The sequence below is a fragment of the Melopsittacus undulatus genome, chromosome 2 (assembly GCF_012275295.1).
Source record: "Melopsittacus undulatus isolate bMelUnd1 chromosome 2, bMelUnd1.mat.Z, whole genome shotgun sequence".
NCBI lineage: Eukaryota > Metazoa > Chordata > Aves > Psittaciformes > Psittaculidae > Melopsittacus > Melopsittacus undulatus.
Window position 1 is genome coordinate 104,968,745 of NC_047528.1, and position 27,511 is coordinate 104,996,255.

General features: G+C 40.9%; 2 protein-coding genes across 2 annotated transcripts in view; one reads left to right on the forward strand and one right to left on the reverse strand.

Annotated features, from left to right (window-relative positions):
* GPR89B (G protein-coupled receptor 89B) lies at positions 1-21,397 on the forward strand. Its single transcript, XM_034074313.1, has 14 exons — positions 1-138; positions 3,556-3,615; positions 4,461-4,564; positions 6,076-6,182; positions 7,050-7,151; positions 10,275-10,395; positions 10,642-10,722; positions 14,000-14,109; positions 16,070-16,158; positions 16,532-16,624; positions 16,956-17,051; positions 17,597-17,686; positions 18,338-18,403; positions 18,522-21,397. The coding sequence occupies exons 1-14, from the start codon at positions 97-99 to the stop codon at positions 18,726-18,728; spliced, it is 1,368 nt and encodes a 455-aa protein (XP_033930204.1). The 5' UTR covers positions 1-96; the 3' UTR covers positions 18,729-21,397.
* PDZK1 (PDZ domain containing 1) overlaps positions 20,520-27,511 on the reverse strand; it is a 10,584-nt gene continuing 3,592 nt past the window's right edge. The window contains exons 2-9 of the mRNA XM_005144485.4: positions 26,943-27,154; positions 26,387-26,639; positions 25,284-25,420; positions 23,830-24,025; positions 23,387-23,583; positions 22,701-22,895; positions 21,574-21,873; positions 20,520-20,597 (exon numbers count right to left, since the gene is read on the reverse strand). Coding sequence (XP_005144542.4) covers positions 20,520-20,597; positions 21,574-21,873; positions 22,701-22,895; positions 23,387-23,583; positions 23,830-24,025; positions 25,284-25,420; positions 26,387-26,639; positions 26,943-27,152 — 1,566 coding nt within the window. The 5' untranslated portion in view covers positions 27,153-27,154. The remainder of the gene's footprint in view (positions 20,598-21,573; positions 21,874-22,700; positions 22,896-23,386; positions 23,584-23,829; positions 24,026-25,283; positions 25,421-26,386; positions 26,640-26,942; positions 27,155-27,511) is intronic.

The following is a 27,511-nucleotide window of genomic DNA, read 5'->3' on the forward strand; positions in this document are numbered from 1 at the left end:
GCGCCGCGCTGAGGAAGAAAGCCGTTGCGCCTGCGCACTGCAGCCGCCGACGCGGGCAAGGGGCTGAAATCGGGACGGGCGGCCGCGGCTGCCGCCATGAATTTTCTCATCGACTCCAGCATCATGGTCACCTCGCAGGTAATGCGCTGCTGCCACCCACCCGTACACCGCGGCCCGGAGGGCTGAAGGCAACGGCGTGAGCCCCGCCGAAGCCTAGGTCCGGCCCACCGGCCTCCGGGAAGCGGCCGTTGGGAGGGCGTGGGGGCGGTGCTTGCTGGCGCGCATGTGCATCTCCCAGAGCATGCTGGGTGGTGGCTTCTCCGGCGGAGGGGTGTGAGGGGTTCCGGGAATGGGGGGTGGTTGTCAGGGCTCGGCGCCCGCCCTGTTCTGTCACCCTGCTCGTACTGCAGGAGATAATGGTCATTGCGGTGATCATTGCCCCCTCACGTCAGAGTGCAGCGCAGAAAGAGGTTCAGGAAGTCAGGTTGTAGGGAATGCAGCTTTTGTAAAACTGCGTCAGTTCAATACATGTAGGCTTTTTCAGTTGGAGCAACCAGGGAAGTGTGTCTTTCTGTTCTCTATTTTGTTTATGTTATTGTTCGAGAAGGCAAATCATAGGCAGTGGGACCAGATGATCGTTGTAGGTTCTTTCTAGCTGAAATAGCTTAGCCCATCCCCTTCCATCCAGTTCAGCCCCCTGGGATGAATGGAATTCATCCCATCCCCATCCATGTCTTCTACCCCTGAGGAGGTTGCTTGTGTACAGCTTTGGAAGGTTTCTCATGCTGTGCTATAAGGAACTCGGAAAGACACCACTATTTTATCTTAAATGCGTTCTCCTTCGTTGATCCAACTGTGATTCAGCATTTTGACTTTTTCTTTCTGCTGCCATCAAAGTCATCGCTTAACTAGTCTTTGTTTTACACTATCTGAGTTCACATAGGAGTCCTTTGAACCTCTTCATGTCATTCTATCTTTATGAGAAGTGGGTTGTAATTTTAACATATCTGAAGCTGTCCTGTTGCTTTGTGTGAGGAAATACTGCTGCCTTCTTCATTGAGCTTCCTTTGCTAGTAATTGTCACAGTGTTCTCTGTGACCTTCCTCTACTGCTTGCTGTCCTGCTCCCTCCTTTGTAAGCATCTAAATATCCTTCCTTCCTTTCTGCCTCTCTGGCAACTGAGGTGGTCTAACTGTTTGCTTCTGCCATAAGGGGAAGGTTCTGCTCCCTCTTCCACTTTGCTGCACAGTCATACTTTCTTATTTGTGTTCTCTGTCCAGTGTTTGGTTACATGAGTTTAACTGGATCACAGAAGGATCTGATAAGCTTCAGAGCTGGTGCGAAACTTTTGCTCTGTGATGAGGAGGGATGAGCTTAGGAAGGAGAACCTTTTCCCTCTCAACAGCAGTTGGTTGTCATATATAGAATGTAATGCACAACTGTAGTTCTCCTGTCAGTTTTCAGGACAGCTTTTGGTCATTTCTTGGAAGTGCTATGCCCTTCTACTTGATAATGCTTTGATTCTTGCTCCTAACTTGCTTTTTCAGTGTCAGTGGTTTGAGTGTAGATTTGGCATTGTTAACAATTCACCCGGAACAAAAACTTTCCCATTATTTGCTTTGCATTCTGAGATCTAACTTGCTTTTCTTTCATTTATAGTGCTAGCTTTGCATCTTCTCATAATCTTCAGGATCATCAAGTTAGATGCATGCAATTGGCAAATGCTCAAGGGTTTTCTGACTTAACCTGTCACACTGACCTGTGGTGTTTTGCAGTGTGAACTGTTCAGATAATGTCTTTCTGTACTTTTGTACAGTCCTTAACACAAGGGAAATCTAGTCTTCATGTGTAATTTGCTCTGTTGTTACTGCACTTGCTTTTCTCCTCATCTACTTTATTTACTTCTTTTTGAAGAGTTTGTCTCCGCTTTTTTCCTCCTTCTCTCTGCTAAATGTGGAATTACTTCATGTAAATACTGCTTGCTTCCTTATACTTCTTCAACTTATTCCCTGTAGATAGGACACTTACGAAATATCTTACATTTTCTTTTTGCTATCAATTACTTTAAAGTCTGAAGTCCTCTTCAAACAAGTTTTGCCAGCAGTTACCAATCACTAGACCTTATTCCTATTGCAGTTTATTTCAAGGAAAATATGTTTGATCTTCCTTGCCTGGCACTCCCAGTATTCGCTCTCTGTAAATCATGTTACTCTGTTATTTTCCACTCCTGGGATCCAGTTACTCCTGAACCACAGTGGAGTCATCCACAATGATTCCTGAATTTTTGTCTCTGAAAATTTCCCCTCGCCACAGGGAGTCAGAGTGCTCTGGCCTTTTCCATATTTTCTGAGAAGTCCTGTCTTTGTCCCATGCCTTGTGTTAGGGTGGTGAGGTACTGGAATGGGTTGCCCAGGGAGGTTGTGAATGCTCCATCCCTGGCAGTGTTCAAGACCAGGCTGGATGAAGCCTTGGGTGATCTGGTTTAGTGTGAGGTGTCCCTGCCCATGGCAGGGGGGTTGGAACTAGGTAATCTTGAGCTCCTTTCCAATCCTAACTATTCTATGATTCTATGATCTATGACATATACTTATTTTTCTCATTGCTTTGGTCAAAGCTGCATTTATAAAGAATACTTAGTATCTTCTGAATTCTCTTTTTGCTTGGGTTCTTTTAAATCACCACACTCGTTTTTGTGTCTTCTGAGTAATAGATGGGGCTACCCATGTAAGGCCTGACAACACCATCTCCTTTTACTGTCTGAAGATTGGTAATTACAATTTTGATCACATTTCTTGATTTTTATGTACTTCATCTAAGTCAGCTGCAGAACAGCTGTGATATTGAGTTTGTCTCTTCAGGTGTGTGTGAAACTTAACTGATTTTTGTAAAGTATTCTGAGAGCCATTGAAATACAAAGTGTTATTGGCTTGTCTTTTGTCACCTTCCTTGTTTATGTTGCTTTTGCAGTTCCGGATTATGGTTTGAGGTATTCAACACTGCCTTCTCCCTAGTCTTGAGATGCTTTTAACTCTTTTCACTCGTATTGTGTCACCAGATTTAGTGTAAAGAACTGTCCAGAAAAATCAAATGCACTTCTAATCTTAAAGCAACCACAGTTATCTTTATAAAATTTACTCATACCTGGAAGGTATGTATGTTATGGGCATTCAAGTGTTTACTTTGCTTTCATTACTGTGTTTTATGTAAAAACTGTAAGGTTTAATTCTGTATGTTAGAAGAGAGGAAAAAGAAACAACAGTGCAAAGGATTCTGGCAGGCCGAGAACTGAGAGATTCTGAGAACTGAGAATATGCAACTGGGGTGTATGATCTTGACTGGATCTTCCATAGTACCGTAGCCTTCTGTGTCTGCTACACTTGAACATTTAAAATATTCTCTCTATGGCACCATGACAAGTTTTAATCCTTTGTGGCTATTGGTTACTTTGACCAAGCTATTTTCATTTCATTTATTTCATCTGCAGTCAGTAGTGAAGTGGCTCTATGTTTTGCAGATTGCTGGATACAAATGTTAAGTGCTTCATCTCTTCTGCAGGTGCTGTTCTTTGGATTTGGGTGGCTGTTCTTCATGCGTAAACTCTTCAAGGATTATGAGGTGAGAAGGGACCTTTCATTACAAGTCTATATCTTAAAAATTACTCCCAATTTAAAACTGCATTTGGCCATTCTTCCACTCTTTATCCCCTCTTATCTTATTTGTAAGTATCTCTACAGTTATTTTCATTTTACTTCCCACTTGTGCTGCTATTTGAAAGACTCCTTGATTTCTGAGGCCAGTGAAAGTTTCCATATTGGCTACTGTTAAATAAAAATAATAGATATGGAGGAGGTGCAGGGGTGATAGGAAACTGTTTTGCTTTTTGTTTGAGTAAGCCTGCCTTATGTAATTGTAAACATTTTGAGACAAAATCAAATTCAGTGGTAACTTTAACCTCTGTGAGATGTGTTCATTGTGTCTAAATTGCTTTTGAGAATTGGATGGGATAAAACTGCTGCACTCTCTTATTTCTGGAGGTTTATGAGAGAATATACTCTAGGTTAGAGATGGTTGAAGTGTGAGACAAATTCAGACCCAAACAATTTTTCTGCTGTGGATCTTATTTTAAAATCTAAGGTTAAAATCAAAGAGTTCTGTTAATAGGGGTCTCTCATGTTGACATAGAGTATTGCATGCTTGACATCCCTTCTGTGTAAAGCATCTCTGTTAAATGTGCCAATGGCTGCAGTCAGTGTAATACTGAGCAGTTTAAGAGTTTACCCTCTGTTTCCAACAGGCTGTTGGTTACTTCCTATTTAGATAAAGAGCAAGGTGCCTTGAAACAAGAGACCCAGTTGTGTACCATTGTACCTTGTGATTTGTTTATGGTACCCGAGGGATATCAGGATGCCATTCTCTCTATGGAAATGTCTGATGTCTCTGGCTTGTTTTCATCATTGCAGGTGCGACAGTATGTGGTCCAGGTGATCTTCTCTGTGACTTTTGCCTTCTCTTGTACCATGTTTGAGCTCATCATCTTTGAGATTTTGGGAGTGCTGAACAGCAGGTGAGTCTGTGAGCTCACTGGAGGACTAGCCTGTGTTGTGTTCTGCAGTATCTTCAGTTCAACTTCTAAATCACTGGATTAGTCTTGGATTGGGGAAATCATGTGAGAAAATTGTCAACAACTCAGTGAAGATGTTTGAGCCACATCATTTGTTTATTTGACAGAACATGAGACTAAGAGCCACAAGCTTCTGATTTTCCATGCAATTACTTTTTAGTGTGGTCTAGGTCTCTGGAGCAAGGCTTTAGTCTTTGACTTTCTCCATTTGTGAAGTTAAAAGAAACAGTTTCTTTTATGGGAGTACTGTAAAGCTTCAGATCATGCTGAAGAGCACTTTTCAGAAGTTAAGGACTATAGAAATTATGAGCAACTAATTTTTCTGTGGTGGTCAGAACAGTGAATAAGATGTGAAGCTAATCGGGGAGTGAATACTGCTTCTGTAATAATACAGTATGTGTGAATCAAAGGTGCATCCTCCCTTGACATAGGGTGAGGACTTCACATAAAGGAGTGCTAAAAACTGTCTACTTCAGAAGTCAGTAGAAAAAAGAAGATAGAACAGTAACATGTAGAGGCTAACTGAGTTTCCTATTTATTCTCTCTCATCATATTAGCATAAGAGAGTAGTCAAAGGTGTTGAAGGGCAAGAAGTGCAAAACTGATAAAAGGTAATGTTAGTTCTGACTATATTATTAATCTGTGGAGCTTGCAGCCACATGAGGAGAATGCTTTTATAAGTTTCAGTAAAGGACTGGACATCTATATAGATGAAAATGTTAGCCTCTGAACTGGCTAGGAAAAAGTGACAAGGATCATCATAATTTCTCCTTCCCTGAGGCTTAAAGAGGTTATGAGTTAATAGTGGGAACAGGACATGTATTTTTCTATTACATGTAAGTGAATGGTCAATTCAGCCAAGATGAATCTCATCTGCATTTGACTAGTCTGCATTGCTCAGAGGAGCATTGATCATTTTCATATACATGTGTATTTTTAAACTTTTGCTTTGCAGTGTCTTGCACATGAAACAGCTCACTCTGGAGTTAAATGTGTTGGATTATGAGCATCAAATATTTTAATCTTTTCAATTTGAGTTAGCCCTTTTTTGACTCAGCCACTCATTACAGAATTACTTACTGCTCATACTTAGTTTTGATTTGCTGTTCACCTGGTTGGGTGGTAAATTGAATGAATCACGCTGCAGCTGGCATTAGTCACCGTAGAAAATACAGTGTTGGATAAAATAGCCCAGTGTGGTTTTCTGGGTAGTTGTTAATTTTGAAATACACACTCTTGAGCTCTGTTTAAAAAAAAAAAACCAAACAGCAAAACAAAAAAAGCAAACACCCTCTGTCCCTCCAAACAGCAAACAAAATCCAGAATATTCTATATACTAGGCCTATATTATCCAATGCTTGGTGTAGTTGAAAGGATTGCACTGAAAGGCAATTGTCTTTAGAAATTTTCTGTATTATGGTAGCATGCTAATCAGTATTTTGGCTTTATTTTAGCTCTCGATACTTTCACTGGAAGCTGAACCTGTGTGTCATTTTGCTCATCCTAGTCTTCATGGTGCCCTTCTATATTGGTTACTTTATTGTGAGCAATATCAGATTATGTGAGTACCTGGTTTATGACATTGGGGCTGTTAACGTGAGACTAAACATACAAATGAGAAATAACTTTCCTGAGAGACATGTATTGTTCACTATCCCTGCAGCTCACTCCTTCATTTGTCTTTTTTCTGGTTAGATAACTTCTCCTTGGAATTCAGTACTTTAGCATGGACTGTTAAGCAGTTATAAGATATTTTACTTGACCCCAGCAAGTGTATCCTTTCTTCATTGGTTTCAATAGAGTTGAGTGCTATAGAGTAATGCTACTGGAATGTGTTCCTTTACAATTTCAAGCTTGCAGCCAAACTCTGAAACCCTTGGCAAGACTATGTTGTTCTGCTGGGGGGTAAAAAGAAATGACACAGAAAAGCTCAGTAAGTCACTCTTGAGGCAGAAAAGCTTAATAAATTACTTTTGGTTTCTTTGCTTACTGCTGCCTGGATGAAGCCTCTTCCATGCACTAATGGGCACTTACAAGCTACTGATATTTATTGCTCTTTTGTATTAAGCATATGCATGTAGGTAGGGAGTATTAAATGTATAGTTTTGGCATGAAGTTGTCAAGCTTCATGTTCAGGGTCACGCAAGAAAGACAAAGCTAAGCAATCCCCTGTTTGTGGCACAGACCTCTTCATATGTTTGTGGGGAGAAGCCAAAGTGGTGTGTGGCTACATCAGCTCTTTCAGACTGTGGTCTCTCAAATAGCTGATCCTGTAGAAAGAGGCAGGGTGCATACTGTGAACTGTAGCTCTGTCAGTTTTGACTACCTGTACTCAAAGCAGCCTTTGGACCAATGTAGCAATTTTTCAAGCTAGAAAAAGCTGTAAAGAAAGAATGTCTTTAAAATACTGTTTTTTATCTTTCCTTAGTGCACAGACAGAAACTGCTTTTTGCCTGTGTTCTGTGGTTGACATTCATGTATTTCTTTTGGAAACTGGGGGATCCGTTTCCTATCCTCAGTCCAAAACATGGTGAGTTTCATGTTTTTCCTGATTCCTTTATCTCACTTCTATCTTGGAAATATTTTTTTCAGCTGTACTTTTGGGACTGTAGAAAGTTCTGCAACTGGGGTATGCTCTGCTCTGGAATCTGCAATCTGAAGGTTGTCAGACTGACAGAAATGGGTGGTTACATCTAAGTTCTTTGCATTAGTTTTCTTCCAGTACCACAGGAAAACTTCAAGGAAGTGAATGAGTCTTAGCTGAACCTAGACTATGTAAGAGCACAGCATGCTTTTTGAGGACACAAAACCTCTCATGTCCACAAAAAGTTGATCACAATTTTTATTCACTTGTTTCTTTTCTTGTGGAGACTAAAGGTAATTTATTTAAGAAGTGAATTGACAACCAGTCCTTCGGCTGACTTCTTTCAATCAAAATAAAGTTTCTTGTGACTGAAGTCAGATCAGTTTAGCGTAGATGGCTGTCCAGTTGAGAAAACATGGTAGGGTGCCTAAACACCAGAGATTCATAGCAGACTATAGCTAGTAATATGTCTGGCAGTGCATGCTAGCTTCGTACAGCTTTGTACACCTGAGCCTTTACAGTTGCATGGTACTAGAATGTGCATTAATGGGTCCTGCTGGATGCCAAATCTATTTATGTGCAGTTAGCTTGAGTATCTCTATGTTGCAGTCATGGAACCGAGAGTATTTATAGTGTGAAGATACTGTGCTCACTTGGGCTAGTTTAGGTGCAACAGTTTGTTAGCCTGTGCCTATATATATTGAATCCTTCAGGCTGTTAAGTGTGCTGAAGGACTATAACACTACAGAACCAGACTATTTATCACCTGGGGTTCCTGTGTAAATGATGTTGCCCTTATCTCCTGTGCTGGGAAAAATGTTTGCACATTGTTCTCAATAGGTGAGGTTCAGTCACTTTCACTCAAAGAGGTGATAGATATCTGTCTGTATACAAAAGGGTCAGCTTAATCTTTCTGTTCTCTAGGAAGCTTCTTTACTCTGTACTAATCTGTAAGAGAAGAATTGAAGGACACCAACTGCAGCAGTCAGCTCACCTTCATCTCTGATCCTAAAACTACCCCAAGAGAGAATGTGTTTCTGTGTTTTGTAATTGTGCCATTTGCAGCTGAAATACAACAGCTAGCATACAGTGCAGATCCCTCTGCTCACGGTTTCATTGCCAAGAAAAATGCGTATCCACTTTGGGTAGCAGAAGGTGCTTGGGTTGGCAGAATATAATAACCCAATGGGAACTTAGTGATGGGACTCAGGTAATCCTCTTCAGACCATTGAAAAGGTTCTGTGAAGTTGTCTAACAACTGCAGGCTTGCAGAACTGGTAGTGGGGTGTTTTCTTTTAACTTCTGCTTTACAGGGTGTTACCTCCATTTAACAGTTGTACAGTGCCTGATCTGCCAGGTACAGACATAAGGTTAGAGCACAGGTTTCTATTTTGTTTTTTTTCCCCCGCTCTCCTGCATGTACGGACAAGGCTATTGCAGCGCTTTATCATATGGCAGTGGCCCAATTCAGACAGGAGGGATCCTATTGTGGAGAGAGGCTGTGCCTAATGAACACCTCACAGTGCAGTGCATTAACCTGTAGTGTCTCTGTCACTGTGGCCCCCGGCTCACCTGCACGTGGTGGTGTGCTGCATCTGGGGAATTGTGGGAACTAGTGGGACCCTTTCAAGTACCAGCAGTGGCACCCTGTGTCACAGGGTATCTTGTCTTGGGATGGTGATGGCCAGTGTGATCAGAGAAGAAGCCCTGGTTGGTCTGCAGCATGTTCAATAGACCTGAGTTTGGGAGCTTGTAGTAGAAGGAAGGTTATGCTTTACTCAGTTACATACCAGTATTCTAAATGAACTGATCACAAGAGTAGGGTTGCTGTGAGTTTTAATGGGAAGCATTGCTTTAACCAGTGGAATGTCATGTCATTTTGGAAGACACCTCTGTTTTAACTGTTGCTGTCTGACAGCATGTGGGGCAAAAGGCCAGTTTATTGTAGCACATTCTGTAGCTCGTGTAAATCTCTATGCAGCTGCACATGACTGGGTGTCTCAGTCTTCTTTTGTGAAGTCTTTTTGCCTTGTTTTCATCATTTATTCCCCTTCTCTGAAGCATGAAATGTGGCTTGGCGCTTCGCCATCTCAGCTTTGCAGTCATGTAAGCTCCAAATGTGCTGTGTGTGGCAGCTGCTCTATAACTAGCTCCCTAAAAAGTGAGTGTTGTTTAGTAGCACATGGCACTGTATCCCGAGAAGACAGGTTGGGCTCTGTGTTTGATAGCTGAGGAGAATAAATGTAACTTCAGTGCTTGGTGTTAGTTACAGTATAGGCTTAATGGTCATGCTATGTTTCATGACTATATGTTTTAGAGTCCAGTTGGTGCTCAGGTGGAATGCCTTTTTGGCGGTCACCTCAACAATATATGTGTGTTCACAGGATGAATATAAGCAGCCAGGAACAGCATAAACTTCCCATGCTGTAGTCATAGAATCATACAATGTTTAGGATTGGAAAGGACCTTAAGATTATCCAGTTCCAACCCCATGCCATGGGCAGGGATGCCTCACACTAGACCGTGTTGCCCAAGGCTCTGTCCAACCTGGCTTTGAACACTGTCCTACAAATACAAATTGTGTCTGATCTGCTTCTAATGACAGTTGACAGGAAACAGCTTCCACTCAGTTCAGACATTTTGGGGCTAGTTTGCTAGGTCTAACAGGTTTGGTAACTCTAATCCTGGTTATTGCAGATGTGGCTTTGTGGAAGATGCTTTCTTTATAGTGTCTGGTGGATGATCCATGTTCCCACCTCAGCAAAGTGCAGTCACTGTTTTATTAATTTAGATGCAAAATACTGATGCTTAGTACTCTTCAGATCTGTCTTAGGGTTCTTCATAGCTAGTTTGCCATCCCTGTTTCTAAGCATTATAACATGCTTTCTCAGGGAGATTTTCTGCCTCTCTTTTCATAGTCCCTGTCTACTTCATATTACCTTTTGTCATTGCAGTGGAAAGGCAGTTGGATTCATTAAGCAGCTCCATATGTGTGTTGGGTTGTGAAGGCACCTAGCGTGTAACAGTAAAGGGAGCAAGGTCACTTATGCCATGTTTTTCCTTTCTCAGGAATCCTGTCTATAGAACAGCTCATCAGCCGTGTGGGTGTGATTGGGGTGACACTCATGGCTTTGCTGTCAGGATTTGGGGCTGTCAACTGTCCATACACTTACATGTCCTACTTTCTCAGGTAACTGTGGCCTTAGGAAATATTTTTTGTCCACCTTTTTGGGATTATTATTCTGCTTTTCCCGTGGCATTGATTCAAGCTTTTTCATAGCTTTGTTTTCTAGCTCTTGCCATGTCTGCGTGCTAGAACCATTTCCATTGGTGAAGCATGTTCTTATATAGGCTTCTCTCTTCTTTATTTCATGGACATGTGCCCATTTCCTCTGAAATGGGATAGCAGACCTAACGGGGGGTCTTTGTTTTACAGGAATGTGACAGATGCCAATATTCTGGCTTTGGAGCGACGACTCCTTCAGACTATGGACATGATTGTTAGCAAGAAAAAAAGGTGAGAAGGCAGCAATAACATGAAATTGTTTATTTCAAGGATTTTTAGTCAATAAGGTGGTTCTTGAAATTACCAACATTATTAGACCTGTCAGGACTATGTGTTCCAATGAAACAGGAGGCTGAATTGAGCTGAGCTGTGTGGTGTTTCATTCTGGCCTGATAAGCAACTTTGTTTTTTCACTCAGATATCTACACTAAATAGTACCCTTTCTTACTGCAGTGTGGCACAGATTATGCTTCCAAGACAAACTGTAACTCTGATGGCAGCTTGACTAGACTGTAAGATGGGCATCTTTCTCTCCTGCTAGGTGACTTGTAAGCCACCACAGCTGGCTGTCTTACTGTAGGTTTCAGTACAGTTGCTTCATACATATTGAACACTCTCCTGCTCTGTGGATCTCGTGTTTCGTGGTCAGAGCTGGCTAGTGAGCTTGTGTGGGCACAGTTACATTCCTGCCAATGGCAAGGTTTATGTTGAGTTTTGCAGAATTGCAGACATTGCTAATGAGAGTGTAGTAGAGCACACAAGCATACCATCGGAGCTCTGCTTTTGTCAGTTTAGCTTATTTCATGTATCATGTACCCCAAGCAGAAAAGCTACTTTTGTAATCAAGGTAATTTCATTTACACTGAAAAGATTTTTGTCTGTTGTTACAAATTACATATTGCATGCTTTACTAATTTTGCAGAATAGGTGCAATTACCATAGTCACTGCAAAGGTTTGACTGCCTGACACTGAATTCTCACAGCAGTCCCCCAGACTTTACTTTTGGTGCACTGATGTTTTGATGGAACTTCTTGATGTATGACAAGGCAGCTTTTGGGTTGTCTAACCTTGCTGAATTAGTCACCAATATGTGTATCTGCTGATCAGTATTAGCATATGAAGGTGTAGTTAAAGCATTATATTTTTCTTCCACTTTGTAAATGTTAAGTGGTGAACAAATTTTAACTCAGAATTTGTGGTCACGTGTGAGAATGTAAGAGAATTTAATTACTTAGGTTTAATTGACTAGGAGCATACTAAAACACTGGCTTTGGAGTTAAAAAATGTTGTGTAGTGTGGCATCTGAGTCTGTGCTTTTTTGTTTTGTGGACCTCTAGTCCAGGGAAAGTGATTTGGGGATAAATATAGGGATGTTTGGGACTTGTAGCTGACTGGCACTTTCTTGTCCTCCTATGGCTAGGAAATCTTCTGAGTGTATCAACTACCTAATCATTACGAAGAGCCACATATAGTGTGTTAATTGCTTGGCAATTATATTGAAGTCCGTGAAACCCAAACCAAAACAGCAAAGAACCTCCCCCAACAATGTAGCCCCAGAAATGTGCAAGAAAAAGCAGAAGCTCAAGTTCTGTAACTGTTTTCCCTCTTTTTGCTTTGACAGGAAGCAGTGGCTTGCATAATTGGACTCTACTCATGTAAAGCAGATCTTTAAAAGTTAGATTTGTATCAGTTCAAATGCAATCCAAGTCGTTCATAAGAACAAACAGCAATAGCAGCATTTCACAGAGCAGGGTAAAGGCTGTTGTTCCATAAATTATCAGTTACTTGTTCGCTGCCTTTTCAGTGCTACTGATAGCTCAGAACTTACCAATACACACAAGGGTTGTAAGGCAATAGAACACTCTCTATTCTAGAAGCTTTTTGTTTTGTTTGCTGATTTTGAATTTTCTACTCATACCAACCCTTATTCACACTAGCTTCCTTGTCAGTAGAAGATAGTTGTTAAAAGTTGGGTTTCCTGATGCTTTTTGCACATGAATTACTTGGTTCTCTCCTTCCTGAGTTTAGTCAAGTAAAGCCTTAGGGAAACTTGCCTCTACATTTAAAAGTTTCTTTATACTCATCCTAGTAGCTGTGAGATAACTAAGCTCCAGGTCTGAAATGCCTAGATGCTGTGACACTGTTGATTCCCTTTGGAGTCAAATCAGCCTACATGGCATAGATACATCACCTACCTACACATGCAAAATACATTAGTTTTGCCTGTGAATCCTGTCTATAAGTTCTCCAGAACTCCTGACTGCTTTGGGGATACAGAGATCCCTGTCACCTCTCAAAATAAGATTGCTCTTAGTATACTTACAGCCTTGTGCTTCACCTTGACATAGCTGCATTTTTGCTGCAATGCTGTGAGTCATTTCAGATGGAACTTGTAAATCGGGTACTGGGACAAAAGCAAAGATTCAAAATGCAATTCTTGTACTTGGCAGCTATCAGGATGAATTGAATTGTTCCAAGATCTGTTATTTGTGGTCTGTGGCGGTATGTGCTTTTATGTGTGTTTTGTGGGGTACCCCAAGGTCTTTCTTTCACTGGATGTGGAAGAGTGATTTTTTTAATTACAGTGCTTATCAACAACCTTGAAGAGGGCTCATTGCCAAATGTAGTGATACTGGCTGCAGCTACAAGAAAGGGCCTAAACACTATGGAATCATGGATCACCTTGACAATCCTATGAATAGTTTTCAGCTTAGGCCTGGATAACTGGCTCACAAATTTCAATGGGGAGAAATGTGATGGAATGAGGCCAGAAGCCAGTGCTGCTTGTGGGGATTATGCTGCGGTGCACATGGCACTGTGAGGGACAGTGTGCAGCTGTTGCTGTAGTGTTGGAATTAGCTTTAGCAGTCACGTTCAGATTGCCTGAAGCATCCAGTGGTTCAGTCCAATAATAGATTATGTGTTTCTGCTTCATAACAGCTTGTCATGCAGCCTAGTAGTGTGTGACAGTGTATCTGAGTGCTGCTGCATACCATCCAGTGCTCACAGTGCTGTGGAGGAGGTGGGTAGCAGTGATAAAGAGGTGTTCAAGGAGAGAAAGGAGCATGAGAAGTCTTCCTGAACTTGAGATAGCACAGTCATGTGTTTGAGGAAAGGAAAGCGACTGATCATGTGTCTGAGAAGTCCATTTGAATTCTTAGGTTTAATTGGGTTCAGATCTCTTTAAGGTTTGAAGCAGGATTCTGAATGGAAGTCTTGGGAAGTGTTTCACTGAATCTCGCTTGATTAGTTCTGGGCTCTACTCCAGAGCTAATCAAGATAATGTTATGAAGCAAGATGGGTGCTTAGGGGGGAAAGAAAGGGGAGCATCTGTTTGCAGTGAATTTAGTTTCACAGTGTCTTTTAAGGAACTGTGGGGTGGTTTCGTATTTGCTTCTTGGTTGTTGGGGTGTGTTGGTTTTTTTGGTTGGCTTGTTTTTTGAAGGGGGGTTTATTTTTTTATGAAACTACTTTATTCCTAAGGACTCGTGTGTTCTGCTCTTTCAGGATAGCAGTGGCTCACAGGACAATGTTCCACAGAAGAGAAGTGCATAAGAAACCCACTGGCTTCTGGGGAATGATAAAAAGTGTTACAACACCTGTTTCAGGCAGTGAAAGTATCCTTCATCTGTATGCTGGCACCTGACTTGGGAGGTGGCTTCAGCTTTCTGCTCACTTGAAAGGAAGAGTGTTAGTTGGGCCAGTTACAAAGCATTTGTGCTTCAACATGTCTCAGCAGTCTGAGCAAAAGGCTCAATGTCTCCTGGGAAGTTTGCTGTCTCATACTATACTGTCTGCCTTTTTACCCAGAGGCTGGACACCATTTTACTGTGACACAGTTGGGAGGTGTATACTGCTGCCTGCCCTGTAAATGTGTTGTTGCATCACCGTGGTTGAGGTGTACAGCAGATTGCAGGACAGATATGCATACTTATCATAGAATCATAGAATGGTTTGTGTTGGAAGGGATTCAGAGCATCATCCAGCCTGGCCCTGAACACTTCCAGGGGTGGAGCATACACAACTTCTCAGGGCAACCTGTTCCAATGTCACCACCCTCATAGTGTGTAATCTTAATCTACCCTCTTTCAGTTTAAAGCCATTTCCCCTTGTCCTGTCACTGTCTGTTGCTGTAAAAAGTCCCTCTCCATATTTCTTGTAGGCCCTCTTTAGGTGCTGGAAGTTTTCTCTAATGTCTTCTCCAGAGCCTTCTCTTTTCCAGACTGAATAAGCCCAACTCTCTCAGTCTGTCTCCATAGGAGAGGTGCAGTGCAGATGTCTACCTTACCACATCACTGATGTGGGAGGCAATTTTCTGCTCTAATGTGTCTTCTGCTCATATGACTGACCTGCATGTTTTTCTTGTAACTTGAAATACACTCTTCTGGGCTACAGAACCTGTGATGTTCTCAAGCAAAACAATGGGGTTGACTGAGATCCTGGAACAATTTGCCTGCCCCATAGTTGTTTTTCTGGCCATGTTGGGAAGCCATGAGAAAAAGAAGAGCAGGAAACAACTTTTTTAACAAATAAATTGTTCTCATGGTATAGGCTGGCCACTGGTACTATAGCAGTGTGACAAAAAAGTGTATAGAAACAGGTGAACAGAAGTTGTTCTACCAGTGTGAAAGGGGTAGAGGGAATCTGGGGGGTATTTAAAGGGTCTGCATTTACCTAACTTACAGTAACATATCAGTAGCTTCTACCAGACCACCTAAAGCATGTAGTTTGCATATTTAAGGCTGGTAACTCTTCTTCCTCTCTGTTCCTACTAGCTGTTAAACTCAATTTGGCTATTTGACAAGTCTCTTCATAATAATCACTAATCTCTTGGAGCAGTTACTCAGCAATTTGGTTTACGAAGATGATGTGAGAGTGACATATTGAGAGATGCATTTCAGTGACAAGGGACACTGAAGTGGAGCAGCAGTCTTTGAGAGGTCTGGTTCTCTTCTGCAATATGTTCTCCAGGCAGAGGAATAAAGAGCTTGTGCATGACTGCCTGAATGGTGTGTACTGCTTACCTTCTTAAAATGCAGTATTGTGCAATTTATCACATACACAATGATTTGGGTTGGAAGAAACCTTAATGCTCATCCAGTTCCAATCCCCTGCCATGGGCAGGGACATGATCCACTAGACCAGGTTGTTCAAAACCTTGTTCAGTTTGGTCTTGAACACTGCCAGGGATGGGACAGTCACAGCTTCTCTGGGCACCTGTGCCAGTGCCTCAGCACCCTCTCAGTAAAGAACTTCTTAGAATCTAAATCTCCCCTGTTTCAGTTCAAAGCTATTCCCCCTTGTCCTGGCACTACTTGCTCTTATAAAAAATCCCTCTCCAGCTTTCCTGTAGGCCCTCTTTAGGTACTCAAAGTCTGCTCTAAGGTGTGTGTATCCTTGAGATTTCTTAGGGTGCAGTATTAACAAAAAGCATTCAGGCAGAATCAAAAAACTGATCAGGATCAAAAAAGTGGGTAAACCATTAGATATGGCTTTGGACTGAAGTTGGGAGAGCATGTTTTGATTTTAATAAAGAATTCGTGATGTATTCTAGCCTTGACTATGCTGGTTTGCCAGATCTGTCCCTTATCCAGCAAGAAGTGGATGCCCTAGAAGAGCTTAGTCGGCAGCTTTTTCTGGAAACTGCTGACTTGCATGCAACAAAGGTACATGGCAAAGAACTGCCCAGAAGTAGTTTGAAAGAAAATGAATGTTACAAGAAATTGAAAGTTGTTGTAGTTAAATGTTGAAATATTGTGATGTGGTGAAGTAAAGATCTGTTTCTTTAATTTGGGGTCTAGATGGCAGTTTCCTTCCAGTTCAGATACATACTGGACTGTGCCCCATGTCCCTAAAGCCATTCAGAAACTTCTGAATTAAAACTTTTGAGTTCAGAAACATTGGAATTAAGAGATATAGAGAAATAAAGCTGTTTGCTACTGTTGGTGCTCCATTAACATTTTATGTTGGGGGGGGGATTCTGGAAATTATATTTATTTTGTGTGTTCTGTTCCCCCCTCCCTCCTTTTGTATTTCCAGGAGAGAATAGAGTACTCCAGAACTTTCCAGGGAAAATACTTTAATTTTTTGGGTTATTTTTTCTCCATCTATTGTGTCTGGAAAATCTTCATGGTATGAAAATGTTTTATTTATCACACCCTGCATAGATTATGTTATACATGCAGTTCTTCAAGTAATGCTCCAATTCCCTTAAAATCCTGCTTCTGGGGATTCTGAATGAAACTGGCTCTTGGTTGAAATAAAGCTCTGGAGCTATCTTTTTATACAGCACATTAGTCAAGCAGTTGTTACATGTGTGTATTTTGCACCTTCTTAGCCAATCTGCCTGCTACCTGCCCCTTTCCTTGGTGATGCCAAGTAAAAAGTCATGCATGTGTCTCGCGTGTAAGAGTGAGGTATGCTTTTGTCTTCTTGTTTCAATGTAAATCCATCTCTCTTGCAGGCAACCATCAATATTGTATTTGACCGTGTAGGGAAGACTGATCCAGTCACAAGAGGAATTGAGATCACTGTAAATTATCTGGGAATCCAATTTGATGTGAGACTTTATTAATTCTTACAGCCTTTTCAGTGATTCTTATGTAAATAAAATTCTAGTGCTGACAGGGAGAAAGAGAACCCTGAGAACATCTTGACTTCTGACTTGGTGAGAAGGAAGGGAAAATGCAACATGAATTTCACTTTCATGTGAATTGTATACTGGGATGGTAATGTGGTCTTGCCAGGGAGGCAGTGATTTGCTTGTTTGTTTTGGGCAAGTGGAAACACGTTAATCAACTTGCTTAGATTAATACATTTAACTACAAAATAATTACATTTACTCATGCACACAGGTGTTCTGTCATTTACACTTTTTAAATATATCCCTGTGAATGCAGGGTTCTTTGTGATTGGTGTAAGATAAATCTGTTTTTCTGTTTGGAGTAAGTAATTGCTAAAATATTTGTGAAAATGTCTGATAAATACAGTGGATATCTGTACAATTGGGAAATACAAAACCCCTGAAGAATTGGCAGCTATACAATGTGGTGTCAATGACGAGTTAGCGTTAGAGATCTAACTGTATTATTCTTGTTGATACAGGTGAAATTCTGGTCTCAGCACATTTCCTTTATTCTCGTTGGAATAATCATTGTTACCTCTATCAGAGGATTGTTAATCACACTTACAAAGGTAAGACTCTTATGTTGTTTTGGCCCAGAAAAGCCGTTATCAGATCTTGAACTACTTAGACAAATACTATATGAACCTTTTATACACATTTGTGTTTTAAATATCTGAATATAAATACTTGCAGCCTGGGGAATGGAGGAAAAACACCTTAATACCTTCTGCAGCATGTTTCCTCATTCAGTCACTGTTGCTATTACTGTCAGGAGTAGATGTAGATGCTGAATGCGATGTTAATGTAAGCAAGGGTTCAAAATGATGCTGTAGCCAGGGCTTAGGAGTAAGGTTGATCAGATAGTGATTAAAAGAATTTAGATTGGTTAGTCTGAGCTGCTGGTAGAACTGGAAGGGCATTAGCTCGAGAGACATGTGACTTACTGTCTTGACCTGGCTTTTGGTACCTCAGCTCAAACTTCAATATGTATTGTTACATGACTTCTACCACATGGTGCCACTGTCTTAGGCAGAGTCACATTAAAGACTAAGAATGCAGGTTTCTGGAAGTAGGGTACAGGCACCCTTCCAGAAAATATGATTCTTATTGTTTTTAAATGAAAAAGTATTTAATAGTATGGTCCTTTTTATGCCGTCCTAAGGCACATTGGATTTGTCTGACTGCAATTTCCAGTGTCTGTTTTTTTATTTCTCCCCTAGTTCTTCTATGCCATTTCCAGCAGCAAGTCCTCCAACGTTATTGTTCTGCTTTTAGCACAGATAATGGTGAGTATGTTAAAACCTTTCTATATGCATGCATATTTTGTGTGGTTTGTATGATGACCCATATTAGCCATATACCCAGTTGTGAAACAATAACTACTTTCTGGGTTTTAATTTATAGGGTATGTACTTTGTGTCATCAGTGCTCCTGATCCGGATGAGTATGCCTCTGGAGTATCGCACTATTATTACAGAAGTCCTGGGAGAGCTCCAGTTCAACTTTTATCATCGTTGGTTTGATGTGATATTCCTAGTTAGTGCACTGTCCAGTATCCTGTTTCTCTATTTAGCACACAAACAAGCTCCAGAAAAGCACATGACCCTCTAAGAAAGGACTGCAGTCACACACTGCTCTCTGTCCTTTGAACTGCACTGCTGCGACTTCTGTGGACTGCAAAACTTGAAGGGAGCCAGGACTATGCTGTGTGTTCCAGCAGTGCTCTTTGAACTTCCACATGTCATCATCAACTTCTGTGGTTCGTTTTATGAAGATGCCACAACTTGAAGGGAATGCACATATTGAATGTGAGATTGTTCATTGCCAAGGAATAAGGGCACATCTGTAACACTGGGCACACCAGTAACTAGGGGCATCAGAACTTGCATAGCCAATTGGCTAAGGTAAGGCCTCTTACAGTTAGAAGAGCATTTTCATAGAAGGCACCAAGGAAATGTGATTTTACTTTTGAAAATCAACTCATAAGTGGGGTTCAGAGTATGGTAATTCTGGAGTTGAATGTTTGGATCTGTGGAATTAAATAAGCTTTTGTAATATGTCACACAAGCATCCCAGTTGTTTTTTGTCATCTCTGAAGATCCGGCTGGAAGTGAACTAGAAAGTGGTTAGGATTTGCTGCCTGGCAGAAGTGAAGTGGAGAGAAATGTCACTCCATATCTGTATAGAGTGTATGCTGCTGTGTATCACTGGTATTTGCTGTTCTTGGAAGCTGGAGATTAGCTTTCTATTGCTGAGACTCAGCTTTGTGTTCTCTCCATGTGTAAATGGAACTGAGGTTTTGAATTCCTCTTTGCAGGAGTTCAGTGTGAAGTCAAAGACCACAGCTATGCCTTGTTTACCTTACATGTTATAAATTCATTTCCTTATGGTCTGAAAATCTGATGTTCTCCATGGCCTGTGTATTCTACAGTAGCCCATTTCCCCTTCTTGATGTCATTCAAGTCTTAAAAGTAAATTTTATTCATATGACTTAAACTTGTAGCTTCCTATAGCTGCTCTCCTAGGCTTTCTTTGTATAAAAATCGTTCTGGGACATAAATCATAGGTAGTAAGGATAAGATTGGGGGAGGGGGTGTGGGTTGGAATAGCCATTCTAAACAATTTATTTATGGGTTGTTTTCAGTGTACAGCAAAGAGAGTATACAGTAGCAGTATTACAAAGCCATTTATGTCATGTTCAAGACAATGTGGTGTTGACTTGGAGTTAAATAATGTGCACAACTGAATTATGTATGCTATTCTAACTACCATGATCCACAACTGCATGCAGTGGAGAAAGAATAGTGCTTAAATATCTTGATTTATGAATTACGAAGTTAGCTTAATGTTTGCAAGACATCTCTGCAATGTTAGCAGGAGAAAGGAGTGTAATGCTCAGAGTATACTGGCTTATGCCACTTCACAGCAGTTGTACAGTTGTACAGCTGTAAGTATAGCATAAGAGTTTCCACAGAGCTTGAGCTGATGGACTTGCATTAGGGGGAGAACTGCCTCTCCTGGGGGATGGGGAGAAATCAATTGCTCTTCATTAAGAGCTTATCCTTAAAAGGCTAAAATGCTTACGAATATAAAGCATTTCTGCCTTCTGCTGCATTATACTTAATTTTATACTTACAGTTATTTAAGTCTTTACAGAAGGAAGTGACTAACTGCCCACCTTACAAGGCAGGAAGCAATGAAATACAATTCCAGTGTGTTAAATGAATGCAAGTTACACTGAAGTGTTTACTTAAGGCAGCTGCATTTCAGCAAGGGATTGCAATCCTTATAGGTATGGCACTCCTAGGAGCAGTCAAGTTCTGGGAGGTGTAGTAGCAAAGAATGAATGAAGAAAGAGGATTTGGAAGGTTTCTTGTTTTGTTCTTGGCATAGTTTGTCTCCTCACAACTTCGTGTCGTCACTGTTGTCACTGTCTGCTCTTGTAGAGGCAGCTGATTGTGAAGAGGAGGATGAGCTTGCCTGCAGAGGAGTAACAAATACATTCTGATTATTTGCAGTTTGAAAACATGCTTGATATGGGTTATAAAGGACTCCTGTTTTTATCTGCACTAATCCTGTACTTGTTTGGATGGCAGAATGAGCCAACAAAGGTGATATTTTTTGTTGTTGAAGCGCTTTTTGATTAATTACATTTAGAGAGAAATTTATTCAATAGAAATTTCCTATTGTTTAATTCCCATTGCTGCTGAATTTGCACACAAAAGTGTTGTTAACCTTCTTTCTGCTGCAAAGCACAGCTTGGTGGCTGAAACTTTTATAAAAACTTGGCAGCTGGACATTTTTCAGACAAGGCTAACAAAAATGAACAGGAGGTAGCATTGGTCTTACTCTTCCTTGTCTGTCTCTGCATGATCAGAAAAGAACATTTAAATGTTTAAGGCTGACCACACAGAGGATTCAAAATGACTGCTTCAAGAAGAAATACCTTCCTGCTTTTCTGACTTGCCATGCTTCACATTCTTTCTGATGGCATGAAGTGAGTAAAATAAATCAGTGCATTCCCTAGAAAATGTCATCATAACCTGTCAGTTGCTCTTTCCTCTACAAAAGGATCGGACGTATTTCACCTGATTTCCCCAAAAGTGGTTTATGCTTTTTTGGTGTATTTAAGAACTTTTTCCCCCTGCATGTTCAGGATTGGATTGCCTGTTTCCCATCTTCATCAAGGATTACTGTATTTGGATTATCTTGTTCCATAAAACCTCTTATATGTGCATTCTGTCTGTGATTTAATTTTGCATTAAAGATACTCACCCGTATTATGTATGGGGAAAGGAAGTTCTTTATGATAATCAGACTACAGCTTCCCTTTTAGTAACATGGACTGATATGTAATAATCCAGGCTCAAGTTAAAAATCCTAGCACACAAATAATATTTTTTTTTCCTATTCCCTAGGTGATTTCTCAGCATCTACTTAATGCAGTATTACTCACCCTTTCCCTTGGTTCAGATGAATTTCTCTCTGGTTCTGATGGATGGTTTTCTGTGTAAGCAGGAGGTTCAGAAGTGTCATAGACTGGATCTGCCATAGAGGCTGTGATGGGAATGTTCTGGTCCTGGAAGTATTTGTAAGCATCTTTGCTGCACACCAATAGTGTTAGTCTGTCACCACTATCTTGGATTCTTTCCACCACTTTGTTGTAGGATTCATTCATGACATTCACGCTATTCACTTCCACCAAGAAGTCGTTATTTTCCACACCTGCTGTGTCAGCTGGTCCATGTTTTTTTACCTGCAAAGACAAGTTCAAACTGTGATACTAGCATAAAACTTGGAAAGATGGATTAAGAACTGATGGTTAGTGAGGATATTGTGTTACTATTTTCCTTACAAGACAACAAAATACAAAATGCTTATGCTTTCTTTACAAGACAGCAGAATAAACATGGAGAAGGTTGTGGAGCAGAAATTAATTGTGACAGATAATAGGCCTAGGTATGATAAACATGGAACATGTCAGTTTGAGATTTAAAGTACATATTGATTTTGATAGACTTGTAGAAATGTGGCATGGTGGAATCATGGACAGGTGGAAAACCAGTTTTCTTAAGTATTTGCAACTCCCTACCCACTAACTTTAAAGTTAACTTTACTATATTAAAGCTACAGTAAGGTTACCTCTATTACATATCCTTAGTAATGAGTGAAACACCTTCTCTCAAGAAAGCTAAAGGCACAGATATGCTTTGTTTGGGGTTTGAATTTTGCCAGCTGTGGAATTCAAAAAAGGGTGGGTAGAGCAGGGTGAAGGTATCTCACACTCAGGACATTCTACAGACAAAAGAAAATCTATTTAAAATACCAATTATAGCATGCTGGTCTCATGAATAAAAGCAAAAATGATGCAAAAGCTGGATTTCCCTTTTGTCTAGACATCTAACAGCTTATTTTTTTATCTTGGTCCTACAATGTCAGTATGGGTAACAGCTTTTATCTGAGTGTGCTGGAGAAGAGACTTGTCTTGTGTGGCTTTTCCTGAAGGCATTTGCAGGAGAGAAGAGAGGAAGTTGGCTGACAGACTGCTTGGGCTTTTCCTTGTTATTCATTTTACATTAGTACCTCATTGATGAACAGTCCGGGCTTGTTCTTAATCATGTTTAAACTGAAGCCAAATCCACTAGGCCCTTTCACCATCTTGCAAACTCTTGGCTTGTGGTTCACATTCTGCTCAGTGTGCAACTCCACTCTTTCCTCCATTTTAGCTGGAGTTGAATCTTGTGCTTTGTAGTAGTAAGAGAAAGGGGAAATTTGAGCCTGAAAAGAAGTCACAAATAAAAAGGCACAAATAAAACTGTGAAATCTGCATCAGGCTTCATGATCAAAATGATTTGTTTGAAACCTTTTTAATGACTAAGATTTGAGCTGCAGTGAAAAGCTCTTTGCTAGTAATTTCTGGCTGAGTGGAAAACTACAGTGTTGATCTATGTGAGAAAGGAATTTTGTTACTAATTTTGTTCATAAATGGTTACACAGCCACATAGCTCTGAATTTGCTGCTTTAAACTTCTAACCTTTCTTGTGGTGTGATTTGTTCCTTCAGTGACTAAAAACCTGGAAGATGCCAAAAATTTGGGTGTTTTGTGACTTGCTGTATGAGTGCAAGGAGAATTGCTGAAATATGGGTGTATCTTAAGCGTTTCCCACCAGTTGAAGTGTCTGTCAGAGCAGACTGGCTGTTTTGTTGCTGCATATGTCTCTTCCTACTGATAAATTATCATTTCTAAGTAGTAGTTTGCATTTTCTTACCAGTTTATACATGGCATCAGTCTCCTTATCCACTACCAACAGTGTATTTTTTGCCTTGGACTGCTTAATTTTTCCCACTACATTTTCATGGTCCAGACCACGCACCAGCTCTCCATTGACAGCTACTAAGATATCATTGTCTTTGAGACCCGCTGTGGCTGCTGGGCTCTCAGCATCAACATCCTTGATTACATGATCTAAGATTGGAAGGGAGAAAAAATTGATGTGAAGGCTGGTAAGTTAAAAGACATTAACATGGAAAACCTGATTGTCAGAATTGCATGGTCAAGACCATTTACCCTCGTGCAAGTCTGTTTGCAACATGTCTATAGAAGACTTCTAGATGACCAGTGAGAAGCCAAAAGGGCGTGAGGTCTGCAAACCTTGTACCAGAAGAAGCTCTATAGCAAATGTCATGGTCTGCGTGTTAACTCAGTTCTTACCACCAGTATTTTGTTCCATCCGTAGATAAAAGCCATAACCATTTTCTCCTGCCTGGATCTCAATAAGTCGTGGTTTGAGGGGAAGCAATCTCAGGCTGGCACTCTCTTTGCTCAGTACCATCTTCTGGCTCTTGTAATAGTGGTCTGTTTCTTCATTTGAAAGTAGAAACATAACACAATTCTCAGACTTCTTTACCTGTGATAGTACATAATGCAGTCTTGGATGTCACCACTTCAACAATACATGGGAACTGTAGATACTTTGGTAACTGGTGTACTGATACATAGTGATGTGTGGGGGCTGTTGATGAATGAGCCATAAGGTGTAGGCCATGGTACCGTAAGTTGACTACTCCTCACTCCCCATCCAGTCAGAAATTTGGGCCAAGGTAAGATCTTGGGTATATAAGATCTAGTACATATATGAAGAAATATTATGTATTTCATACTGTGTTCCTGACCTTTAGGGAATTAACTGCAGAGTGCCAAGAGTGTGGCATACAGTACCAGCAAGAATCCAGTGAGCCTAAGGGGATAATGCTTGGCTTATCTAGATATAGAACTCTACAATATAGACATATCGTGCCATCTATATGGCTATTTTAGTTTACAGTGACAAGAGTCAAGTTTCTGTCACTCTTCCATCTCCCTGTATTACTGATTCTGAGTGTTTTCTTGTTTGTTCAGCCTCTCAAAGTCTATCTTTCTCTTATTCCTTTATAGTCTAAAGGATGCTCTTTTAAACTCAACCAGCATCACTGCTGCTGTTGTTACAGTAGCTCAATAAAACATGGGTGTTGCACAGTTCCATAGTTAGTAGCGTGCATTGGACTGTGGTGCTGGAATTCTGGAGCATGTACTGCCTATCTCATAGCTCTCTGAAATCTCTTCAGCTCCAGCTGTGTTTCAGCAGTGCCAACAGTGGGAAGCTGGAAGCCTCATTAGCAATATTCTTTGCAGCTGAGCCACATAGTGAAATTACATGCACAGTAGTTTTCATTAGTTTTGTACTTCTTAACAGGAGAAAGGAACTACTGTCTAAAAGAATGAGTTTTCCCTGTTCTGTGTTGACTTTATCACCAGATTGTTCCCCCTCTTCCTGCCCTGGAAATCACATTTGATGACTTGCCCTCTTACTGTTACAAGTATTTCCAGGACTTCTAGGAGCAGAGCATGATTCATATAATAGTGTTCCTGGCAGCGGCACTCTTCTGTTATTTAAAATTCTTTGCCCTGGCCTGATGGCATTATTTATTCAGAGTCAGTTCAAGAGGCTGCTTGACAACAGAGCCAAAGCAGAGGGGGTACTCTGCTGTGTTGATGATACATGAGCAGTAGCTTCCAGGATTGACTGTGAAGCATTCAAATCAGCCAGACCTGCCTCTTCAATAACCCTAATGGGTTTCTGTGAAAGTGGACCAGAACAGAAGATGAATCAGTGTACAAACAAATACCTTTTCCACCACTTCCTCGTGTGTGTCATTTTCCACATTTTTTCCATTGATTTCAATCAGGCGATCGTTATTTTGGACACCAGCCTTTGCAGCTGCTCCTTGTGATGAAAGCTCTACTATGAACAACCCCTTCTGTCCTAAAATAAATGAAAGCTCATTACGCAGGGCAAGTTGCTGACATATGCCTGAATTTAATGCTTAAGGAAACTCGGTACTTAGAGACTCCTGGACTCTGCTTATATGCAGATTACAGTGACACCACAAATCTTCTACATAGACATTCCTCTATCTCTCTTATTCTATCCTGAAAAAATCACTTCTGTGGGGGTGGGAGGCATTTGTTCGCTATCTGCAGCTCAAACCATCTTTCATTTATCAAGAGTGCTAAAGAGGAGCACTGGATTTGATTCCCACCTCCTCCCCCTCCCAGTTTGAAGTGAGGAGCTGCTTTTGGTGTTGTTTTATACATTTCACAATTTACTGTGTTTGAAAGGCTTACCTGTTTGGTCTTTCAGTTACATTACATTTTGAAATATCCTCTTTAGAGGTGATGCTCTCCAGAAGACTTCCCTATTCTGTTAACTGGCCTTGAAAGAAAGGCATATGTGAAGCAGGTTCAAAATCCCTTGCTTTCTAAATGAAATAACTTACAAATTGGAAATGTGTTTATTACAGCTGTCTAGACCTTTGTCTGCTGGTACCTGAGGTTGTTTGAAGGAACAGAACAGGACTTGATGTAACATCCTGAGCATATATCTGGTATATATTATATATATCTGATATATAATCAGGGACTGCAAATTATATTTTGGTAAGTGGGCTTAAATAACAAGCAGAAAATAGCTTGTTCTTTTTATCTCTTCCCTCTACTCCCCGATCTTTTCTCCACCCTGTAAGAAATGTGGTCCTTGGAAAACCATGTGCTGCATATGCTGTGCAGGAAAGGGCTAGTGGGAGACCTGACCTCATCATGCTTCTCACTTTCTGTTAGCAAGAGCAGTTTGTGTGTCCACATTGGCCTCCACATTAACTATGGGAGCCTCTGTCCCTGCTTGCCATCTCTCTTTCTCTATACACACCATCTCTTCCCACCAGGCTCTCACCTTCTGTGGTTTTCAGAGAGAAGCCATAGCCTTTCTCTTCCTTGACTAGGTAGCAGAGCCGGGGCTGTGGAACTGTGGTGATTGCTCCATTGACCATGGATGGTGGGGACTGTTGCTCCTGTTGCTGTCCTGTTAACACATTTTGACCAAGCTCTTCCAAGTTTAGTCCTTCCTTTTCAGCCTTTTGATAGGACGCATCATCCAGAACAAGTAATACAACAGAATTCCCGCTGTTTTTGACAATCTCCACCACCTGTAGTGGGAAGGCAAGCATGTGCTAGAGCAATTGACCTAAAAGCATTCCCCAGGAAGGCTTGCACCATCTATGGTTTTTGTTGTCTCATCCCTCTGCTTATGCACTGTGGAGGCACCTCAAAGACATTTTATGCACATGGTGGATCATGAATACTGTGGGGAGATTCTCAGAGCAGTTGACTTGGCTTTTGGGTTTCCTAACTGAAGATGTCATAAAAACTGGAATAGAAAGCTTCACATAGTGATATTGGTTCTGGATAATGGGGAGGTGGTGTGGGTCCCGGGCTAAACAGAGAAGTACCTGTGCATGTTCTTGCTTGTCTACAAACACACCATTAACTCTGAGGACTCTATCTCCATCCTTCAAGCCAGCCTTTTCAGCTGGACTGTTCTTTGCCACGTTCCGGATGAGATGTCCTGCTATGTCTTTCTCAACACGCAGGTAGAATCCGTAAGTCTTTTCAGGGTTTTTCGTCACTTTACATTCTCGGGGCTGGAGAACAGAAATCATCTCTAGCAGACAGGATGGAAAAAGTATGTGTCAGTAAGAAGAGTAAGCTTACCTACTTACGGTTGCTCTCTATACATATAGAAGCAGTTTGCTTCAGGATTCTTGGGTTTTTGCTTCCTGGGAAATCCTGCTGTACAAAGCTGAAGCTAGATAACAAGGATAGGGAGAAAAAAACAATCCCCTTTCCTCTCCCCTCCTCACTTTTCTTGTCTCCCTGTCTAAAAATGAAGTTGAGCAAGATGCAGATCTGGAAGAAAGAAGTTGTCTGCCTGTGACAATGTGGTGAAAATTGAGGTGAGGATTTAATACCTGAATTAAGTTTTTGAGAGGAAAAATGACAACAGCCCAAAAATATTGGA

What these genes read in the sequence shown, in the direction of transcription:
- GPR89B (XM_034074313.1), top strand. Translation starts at nt 97, where the DNA reads ATGAATTTTCTCATCGACTCCAGCATCATGGTCACCTCGCAG. An exon ending in AACTCTTCAAGGATTATGAG is followed by an intron (nt 3,616 to 4,460) that starts GTGAGAAGGGAC and finishes TCATCATTGCAG; the next exon opens with GTGCGACAGTATGTGGTCCA. An exon ending in TGTGAGCAATATCAGATTAT is followed by an intron (nt 6,183 to 7,049) that starts GTGAGTACCTGG and finishes ATCTTTCCTTAG; the next exon opens with TGCACAGACAGAAACTGCTT.